The 9,477-nt window shown below is 57.6% G+C and overlaps 1 protein-coding gene across 2 annotated transcripts in view; it reads right to left on the bottom strand.

The window, feature by feature from the left end:
- Positions 1–3,502: 3,502 nt before the first annotated feature.
- NAPA (N-ethylmaleimide-sensitive factor attachment protein, alpha) overlaps positions 3,503–9,477 on the bottom strand; it is a 27,953-nt gene continuing 21,978 nt past the window's right edge. Inside the window, exons 5-11 of one of the 2 annotated variants that reach the window (XM_005857844.2) lie at positions 8,195–8,272; positions 7,915–7,970; positions 7,742–7,826; positions 6,816–6,920; positions 5,685–5,753; positions 5,203–5,253; positions 3,503–4,259 (exon numbers count right to left, since the gene is read on the bottom strand). In XM_005857844.2, coding sequence (XP_005857906.1) covers positions 4,158–4,259; positions 5,203–5,253; positions 5,685–5,753; positions 6,816–6,920; positions 7,742–7,826; positions 7,915–7,970; positions 8,195–8,272 — 546 coding nt within the window. In that variant the 3' untranslated portion in view covers positions 3,503–4,157. The other variant, XM_014548146.1, reaches the window with a different exon arrangement.

Raw genomic sequence — 9,477 nt, forward strand, 5'->3', positions numbered from 1 at the left:
CCGCTCGTCGACTGATGACGTCAGCAGCCGCGACGCTGCCCTTTACCAAGATGGCCGCCGGGCTTCCCCGAGACTTGGCCCCAACGCGCCTGCGCGCTGTGTGGGCGGTAGGTAACTCCCACAATAAAGCTTAATACATGTCAGGAACTGTTTGTTCTAAGCGCTTCCCATCTATCAATTTATTTAAAACTCACAAGCAGTCTGAGGTAGTTACTTTGCTTTATGCATGAAGGAATTGAGGCACACAGAGGTAAAAGTAAGATCACACACCTAGTAAGAAGTAGTATTATAACCCAAATAAGACCGCACCAATAGTTTGTTAATCACATCACTTTTAAAATGGTGAAATGGCCCGGCCTGTGTGGCTCAGTGGTGGAGCATCTACCTATGAACCAGGAGGTCACTGGTCGATTCGGGTCAGGCACATGCCTGGGTTTCCAGCTAGATCCCCCGAGCGCCGTGCAGGAGGCAGCCCATTAGTGATGTTTCTCTCCCTCTCCCCTCCTCTCTTAAGTCAATAAAAACATATTTATGAAAGGAAGTGCCTGTTGCTTCAGCTAATCAATTGGCTCTCAGGAATAGCTTTGAATATTAGATGAGAGTCTCATCTATATGTAGACATCCTGCTACTCATCCCGGAATATCAATTCTAATTGAGAAACTGGCTGATTACTTTCAATTTAGCTTTGAATTAATTTTTTCAAACCAACATCTTGATGGTTTCTAATTAAATTAGAAACAAGTTGTTTCTAATTAAAACATTGAATATATGTGTGTGTGTGTGTGTGTGTATATATATATAATAAAATGGTGAAATGCATTCTTCTTACCCCAAAGAAAGAAAGGTCTAGCTATCTGTCCTCACAAATAACCTCCTCCTTTATTGAATGGCTTTGTGCCAGTCACGTTGGCTGGATTATCCCATTGAATCCTCACAACCATCCTATTGTTACCCAGCATTCACTGGGCACTATGTGCCACACATCCTTTCCAAATTTACCTCGATAACCTTGCAACAATCCTGCAGAGGTTTATTAGCCCACTTTATAGAGGATGAAATTGAGGCTCAGAGAGAGTAAGTCCCTTGACTGATAGGCTAGACAGGGGTGGACAGGATGTTAACTAGGTGTTTCTAATGAAGGGGGACATAAGACATTTGGGGGCCGTGGGGGGGGGGGCGCTAGCAATCTGAGTCTGTGCCAGTAACCTGCCTTCTGACCACACTCTTGCTAGCCGATATTAACTCCATTGATGCCTGCCCCGCCTTGCAGAACCTGTTTCCCAGAATACTCCCAATTTACAGAGGGGCCATAAACAAAGAATGTGACAGCTTAGCTAGAGGAGAGGTCACCGGCACCACCCAGACCAGGCATTTGGATACAATGTAACTCCCCCATTCTGACTGACTCAGGAGGGGCTGTGGAAGCCCCACAACAGCCTGGTAGTTAGGAAACAGAAAACAAAGAATCCAAAGGGTATAAAGGGAAAGCTTCCTCCATATTCACTCACTCAGGATTTGGAGAACTGACCCTGAGTCATTGTACTAGTACATCTGAAAGTAAATGGGTTTATCCTGGGTCTCTGAGTACTCCCTGTGTATTTTTTCAGTCGCCTGGGAAATTCTGTAACACTAAAACCAGGGTCTTACGAGTTTCCTGAGTATTTTGTCCCTAGAATGACAGGACGGGCTTGGGGACTTTACACCTGTATAGTTTCCAGAGTTGGCCAACTTTTTTTTTTTTTTTAAAGCAAGAATCATTCTTTTAAAAAATATATTTTTATTGATTTCAGAAAGGAAGGGAAAGGGGGAGAGGAACATCAGTGATGAGAGAGAATCATGGATCGGCTGCCTCCTGCACACCCCACACTGGGGATCGAGCCTGCAACCCGGGCATGTGCCCTGACCGGGAATCAAACTGTGACCTCCTGGTTCATAGGGCCACACTCAACCACTGAGCCACGCTGGCCGGGCTAGAGTTGGCCAACTTTCCTGTCACCTCCCTCCAGGCAGAAAGAATATACACAGATTGCAAGATCCGAGACGGCAGTAACATCCCCAGCATGTGGACTACAAGGCCTGACACAAAGCAAGCATTCAGTAAATGTGTTAAAAACCTACAAAGATGTGCCAGTCCTTTGCCAGACGGTTACATAAGAGACATAAAAGGCAAGTTCTCAAAGGCAGGTTGGATGTGGAGGGGGAGTGTGTCAGCCCCAGATCTCTGCATCTGGGGAGTGAAAGCCTTCGAGGGCAGGCTCTGGCTCCATGGTGAAGTGCTGTATCCCCAGGTGCTGGACTAGGGCAGGCACAGTAGATGCTTAGTCAATACTCGCTGAGCGACTAGCATGTGGGGTCTAGTTCTGCTGCTTCTGAAGGCGGCTTTCTTCAGGCTTCTACCTCACATGGTAACCTCTAAACGACATCTCTTAAGAATTGTTGAGCGAATGAATAAATGAAGTTCTAGTTTGGAAAGGATTGTCTTGTTCAGTGGTTTCCAACCCTACCTGCTCTTTTGAATTGCCTGTGGAACTTTCAGGAAATAAAAAAAACCCCCAAAGGGTGGGGAACCACAATTTATCAGGGTGTGATCCAAGCTTAAGTACTTTTTCTGATTTCCAGCACAGCCAGGGTTGAGAATTACTTTTTCAGTCACGAATGACAGAAATAGATTCTAAACCATTCTTCAGCCTGTGCTCATGGCAGACATCAGTAATCAATCCCAGGTCTCAGGAGTCGTCACTGAGCTCGAGGCAGCCAATATCAATGGAGTTGTGAGAGGAGCAGAGGGGCCAGAGGGGCAGGGCCGGGTGTCGCACTGGCCACTCTGATACGAACTTCTCCTGCACTCCATGCAGCTCTGGCTGGAGCCCCTGTCTGAGGAGTTGCCCTGTGACACCGCCTGCCTCTGGCCGCCTCTGGCCGCCCCCATGAGGGTTGGAAGGAGGGACATTCACGGCAGACGTTCACTTGACTCGCAAGCCTGCACCGTGGAGTGTGGAGGTGGGTAGTCCTTTCCCACTCTTCCCAGGCAAAGGGATCCTGTCATCTCTCCCACTCCCCACACCTACTGGGTCCTGTACTCTGCCACCAAAGCCGCTCTCCCCCACCCTGTGACACGTAGAACAAGTGCCACCGGGGCCTGCAGTGCTGCCCCCGGGCCTGTGGACGTGGGTGAGGCTGGGAGATTCCGTGGGCCTCTTCCACCCCTTCTTACGTGACTGCTGCACCCATCCTCCAGCTGCTCTGAGGGTGGCACTGCCAGCCATCTACCCAGCTGAGGAAACCAGGGCTCACAGATGAAGACGGGGGGTTGCCAGGCCCCCAAGTCCACGGCTCCTCCCCAAACCCACCATCCCTGGGCCTCCCTCCCTGAGACCGCCGACCCAGCCGAGTCTCCAAAGCTGGCCTCCTCTCCCCAGTGTGATCAGAGACCAGTGGGGGCCAGGAGACTCGACTCTAGCCCTGAAAGAGGGGGTCACAGAGGTGAAGAGGAAGGAAGACTCATGCAAAAGTGTTGTTTTTTATTTTCTTTTGGGGGCCAGCTGCAGCTTCCCACCAACAAAACCTCAGAGCACAATGGCAGGAGCAGATGTGGGGTGGGTGCAGGATGACCCCCTGCTCCAGGGCCTGGGGTCTCTCCTGGGAGGCTGGGCTGCAGGAGGCTGGGAGGCTCCCGGCGCTGGGGGGAGGGGGAACTCCCCCCACAGCGGAGAGCAAATCTCAGCTGCTGCTACATGTGCTCAGCGCTTGGCTGGGGGACAGAAGTGGGAAGACAGAAACCAACCTCACGCTCCAGCCCCAGCCAGTCAGGCGATGGAGGGTCAGATGCTGACCCCACCCCCTGGCAGCACCCACAGCTGATCGGTCTATGCCACAGACTCTGTGCTTCGGGGTGGAAAAGGGTCTCTTTGGGGCTTAAATAAATGGGCCGGGGAGGGACGAGGGGTGCGAGAACAGAGGGTGACTGTGTAGCCAGCAGGCCGGCCTCCAGGGCCCCGAGGCAGTGTGGAGCCTGCACTGTGGCCTGCGAGATTCCTGGGGGGAAGGGAGGGAAGGTCCCAGCCAGGTCTTGGGCCACCTCTCGGGGCTCACGCAGTGTTTGGAGGGGCCGCTGGGGAAAGCAGAGGGGCTGGAAGACAGGTGCCAGGGGCGGGGCTTAGCGCAGGTCCTCCTCCTCGCCCTGGATGGTCTTCTTGATGCGCAGCAGCATGGTGGTCAGCCACTGGTCCAGCCGGGAGATGGAGTCGAACTCCTTCACCTGTGGCACACCCGCAACGGTGACTATGGTGACAGGTGGCTAGTCCCACGCCTGGCCCTGGCTCCCTGCCTGTCGCAGCCCTGAAGCCAAAGGTCTCTGCTCCCAAGTTTCTCCAGATGTGTCCCTGCCAGCCGTGGCCTGAGGAGGAGCAAGGGAGGCAGCAGGCCCGGTGGTTCCCTTTCAGGATAATAATTAACTCTGTAGCTTAAGAAAGGCCCAGCCTCCTTGTTTTATGGATGGGAAACTGAGGCCTGGAGATGTGACAAGGCCTGTCCCGGCGCCACAGGGGAGGGGAGGCCCGGGAACCCACACCCTTCGTGCCCCCTCTCCTTGAGGAGCTTTCACTGTCGGGGCAGGAGGGACCAGAGGGAGCTGGTCTGTCATCATAGGGGCCGAGAACCCGGAGGGGCAGGCGCTCAGCTGTCTGGATGACCAGATCAGGCCCTGAGCTGGACACACCGGGTTCCGGAACATTCAGAAGGAGCTGGGGCAGTTCTATGAGGAACCGGCTGCTGGAAGAATGGGCCCTCCAATGCCACCTCAGCTCCGCCTCCCTCCTGCTCCCGCGAAGGGGGAGGCTGACGGCTCACTTCCTTCCCTCTCGGCTCCTGGGTCACCCACCGCAGCCGATGAGAGGTGGCCCCCAGCTGCTCACTCAGGGGGACCCCAGGGGCGCAGCCTTGGTCTTCAGGGCCAGACAGATGTGGACCTGAACCCAGCTCTGTCCCCGAGGGACCAAGGACACGTCCCCTCCTCGTTCTCAGCCTCAGTGCCATCATTTCTAAAATGGGGAGAATACTCCCTGTGCCTCTTGGGGGTGACTCGCGAGATTCTGGGGTGTCTACAGAAAGGAATTCACAGCCAGGGGCCACGGCCAGAGTTAAGAAGGGTGAAATTCTCGGCGGAGCATGTCTGAGAAGGGCAGCCGCCCGCCGCCACTCACCGCCTCGGTGTAGCTGTCCACGTTCTGCTCTTCATGGGCGTCTAGCAATTTCTGCAAGAACATGGCAGGCAGGTTAGATCCGTGTACACGCCACCTGGATGGATGGAAATCGGGGACTCCCATGCTGACAGGAAGGAAAGGGCTCTGTCCCAATCCTGCCTGTGTTGGAAGTTGCTTGCAAGCTCATGGACACAGGTCACGTGTGTGTGTGTGTGTGTGTGTATGTGTGTGTCTATGTGTGTGCGCACGCGCGCGTCCCAGCTCAGCCTCTACTAGCTTTATCACTGCCTGAGTCTGATTTTATCCAGAAAATGGAGATCCAAATGGCAGAAGAGGAAAAACAAAATAAAAACGAAAACCCCTTGAGAACCACTATCATCTCGATGAGCCTACTAACTGGAGCGCCTCCACCCACCTGCAGGCTCCCAACCACCCACTCCCAGGCCCGGAAGTACAAGGAGCAGGGAAAGGGCAGCACGCACCTTCATCAGCTTGCACTCCCGGGAGTCGGAGAAAGCGGGGAACAGCTCCTCGTACCTCTGGACAGCGAGCTGAGCATGGCGCGGGTGAAAGGAAGAAAGGAAGGAAGAAAGGGGACAAGCCGATAAAGGGGCTGTTGAGGCCACTGGCCTGACAGCGAAGGGGATCTAGGCTGGCTTGGGTCCTGAGTCAGCTCTGTGCCCCTCCCCCACCTCCATGTCACCTGGCTCTGTGCCTAGCGGTACCTCCAAGCAGCTGAGCTCAGCGCCAGCCTGTCTGCAGAGACAGCTGCCGGGGAGTTAAGGGGGGATGTACGGAGCGTTTCCCGGGCCAGTGCCCAGTACTGTCTCCTGAACCAGGCTCACCCAGGGGAGGGGGCCAATGACAACTGCCTGAGTACGTCTTACATGTCAGGCCTGGCGCTGGGCACGTTTCATATAACTATCAAATGATAGAGCGCCCCATTTTATAGGGAAACACCCAGAGAAGGCAGTGACCTGCTCAGGGCACAGGGTAAGCAGTGGGGCAGGGATCTGAGGGCGCCCGATGCAGGGAGCAGGGCTGGGGGCTCAGACGTGCCAGGCTGAGGGTAGGGTGGCTGGAAACCCCTAAGAAATCCTGATTCAGGAGTTCACTCCTTCCCCTGGGCATTTCCTGCCCCTCGCCAGTACTGACCCCTCTTGCCAAGGGGCCCTGAATTGAAGATGGGTAGGCGGACATGCAGGCTATGGTTCACATCGTGAGACTGGGAGTCAGAGAGATCGGGAATGGGGGCTGCTGTTTACCAGCCATGTGGCCTTGAACAAGAGACTCTGGTCTCAGCCTGAGTGTTCACCTGTAAAATGAGTGACAGAGATGCCGACCTCACGGGGTCGGGGAGCAGTAAGGATTCAAAATGTGCTCTCACGAAAGAAAGGCCTGGCACCAAGTGAGTCGGGAACCAGAAACTCACACTAAGCGGCGGCCGGTGACATCAGTGAGCACAAGGTTTCTCGCCCGAGGCCGACTGTCAGGGGCCAGACGTGAGGGAGGGGCTCACCCCTTCTGAGGAGCTGAGAGCGGACTTGGCCTAGTGACAGTGGCCCCAGTGCCCCAGTGGCCACCTGGCGGGGGGAGGCTCTGGCTGGGCTCACCTTGGCGTTGAGCATGTCGAGACAGAAGTGGCAGAGGGCCGCCTTGAAGAAGTAGTCCTTGGCGCTGTACTTGAGGAGGGGGCTGTCCATGGCGGTGGTCCCCACCTGTGGGTACATGGTGGCTGCACTGTGAGCTCACGGCAGGCAGCCACAGGGCCAGGGTCACTGCCAGGCACTGGGGGGCTCACTGGAGGCTGGGTCTGGGCCCCAGGAGAACACCTGCTAACCAGGACCCCAGGGCAGGGAGGCAGGGACCAGCCCCAGGGAAGCTGGCAATGGGTACATGCGTGACCAAGGACCGAGACATAATGGGGGGGGTGTGTGAATGTTGCCACAGGGCCAGGTGTCTGTGGGCCTCCCAAGGTGCCTAAGATGGTGAGAGACGGCCCTGCTATCAGGCCTGACAGGAGGCTGGCATGTCAGGGGCAGAGGGGCGGCAGGCTGAAGGAACACGAGGCGGTGCCTGCCCCACTCTCCTCTCAGCTGCCCGCCTTTCTCCTGGCCATGAACCCACCAGGACAGCCCGGGCCCCGCCCAGCCCTCCCCACACAGTGGAGGGGAGCCCGAGAAGCCGTGGGAGGGTCCCTGTTTCCCTGACCCCCTTCCTCTGGGCTCCCAGGCTTCGGCAATTCTTCCCGTTCCCTCCCCGACTCTGGTTCCTCAGAGTCATCTCGCTCTGGGGTCGGCCAGGAAGCTCCCTGAGGCCTGGGCTGGGCTGGGGAAAGGGCACAGCACACGGGGGGCCATGGCGGAGGAAATGTTTAGCCAGGTGAGTAGAGTGAGGGCGAGGGGATGACAGAGGGAGGTGGACAGAAAGGGAGGGAGGGGGATAGAGAAGGTGGCAGAGGGAGGAAGGGGCACTGGCACACAGGATAGGGAGCAGCGCCCTCCGCAGAGAGCAGGGCTCGGAGCCCCACGGTCCCCACCTGTTCGTAGATGTCAACGGCCTTCTGATACTGCTCCAGCTGCGCGGCGTAACCAGCCACCTTCAACAGACACTTGTTGGCTGAGCTGTGTGGGGCGGAGAGGAGAGAGGTTGGCGGTGGCTGGTGGCAAGCGCAAGGGGCTGGGCGGCAGGAGTGGAGTGGTCCCTGGGTACCTGTTGGACTCCTCGCTCTTGTAGTAGTCTGCAGACTGCTCGTAGTGCGCGATGGCCTGGGAGGCGGGAGGGAGGAGGGTGAGGGGGGTAATGCAGCCTTTATCACCGGCAGCCCCTGGGACACAGCCAGAGCCCTCATCCAAGTTCTGCCAGCGCCCACGCCCCTTCCCCGGTGCTCAGACACCAGAGGACTCCCCGAGGGAACAGGGCAGAGAGAGTAGTCCAGGTCCCAGACGACTGGCTGCAGCCGCCCCCCCGCCCCCCGCCCCCCGCACCTCACCTTCTCGATGTCCACCAGCTCCGTCTCGTAGATCTCAGCGATGGAGATGTGGTGCTTGGCTGCGATGGTGAATCGGCCCTGTGTGGGACACGGGGAGGGAATGCCTGTGGCCAGTGCCCCACACCAGCTCGACCACGCCACGCACCCCCCTGGTCCCCAAAGCTGTGGCTCCCTGCCCCTCAGCTGCACTTGTGAGGTGAGGTGCGCAGAGGAGGGTACCGAGGGGCAGAGGGCATGGGACTTAAAAGGAAGGCTCTAGAGTGAGAGGCCCGGGTCTGAGTGCTGCCCTGACTGGGTGACCTTGAGCAAGACACTCCTCACCCAGCCCCCCTTCCCTCCTGTCCACGGTGCACAGGTGGGTGGGGCGGTGCAGAGGCACCTGGCAGAGGGCCTGGCTGGAAGAAGCATTTAATAGAAGGCCCAGAGCAGCCATGGGACCAACGTTCTGGAGAAACCGGGGCTGAGGGCCCGAGTGTCCCCACCGCCCAAGGCCTCCTTGGCTTCCCCTCCCCCAGTGTGGCCATCGAGGTGGCTTCTCACAAGCAAACCCCCTCCAGCTCCCCTGTGGAGGCCTCCAGATCCCTGAGCACCCCCCCACCCCCGCCTCCACCCAGTGGGGGTCCAGGTGCCTGTCCAGCTGCTCCACACACAGGGGCTGGTTCACAGCCACCCCCACGCCTCTGGCAGCAGGAAAGGGTCAGGCCCTAAGCCCAGCCAGGCCTAGTCTTGGGTCTCAGCCACTCCTGTCTGCAGGTGTGTGTCCCTGGGCATCACTTCGCTTGTGCGGGCCCCCTCTCCTGTCACACGGACTGACAAGCGCCCACCTCACAGGGCTGTGGTCGGAAGATGACCCCGTGTACTGAGGGTCTGGGCCGATAAATGGCAGCGGCGGCCACTGCTGTAACTAGTGCTGCAGCATCGCCAGGACCCTGCGGGGCCAGGACCCCTTCCTGCCCGGGCGGAGGGGTCTGACGAGACAGGTGGAATGTGAAGAGGCAAAAGGTAGAGTTCACAGGGCCTGAGCCTGGTTGTGGTCCACAGTCTCGGCCCCCTGGCCTCAGGCCGGGCGCCTCTCTGGGCCTCATCTGTCCATGGGGATGTTCCCTAGGCAGGGCAGGGGCTGTGCCCACTCTGGGCGCTGCCCACACCCCCCTCTGGCTGCTGTGAGCTGGGAATCAGATAGGAAGCTGGTGGGGGAGGCGGGCAAGGGGAAAAGGACACGAGTCCCCAGTAACCTTAACTTCTACCAATGACGACAAGGATGGCCTCGGGGACGTGCTGGA

This window comes from Myotis brandtii, unplaced genomic scaffold (genome assembly GCF_000412655.1).
Source record: "Myotis brandtii unplaced genomic scaffold, ASM41265v1 scaffold114, whole genome shotgun sequence".
NCBI lineage: Eukaryota > Metazoa > Chordata > Mammalia > Chiroptera > Vespertilionidae > Myotis > Myotis brandtii.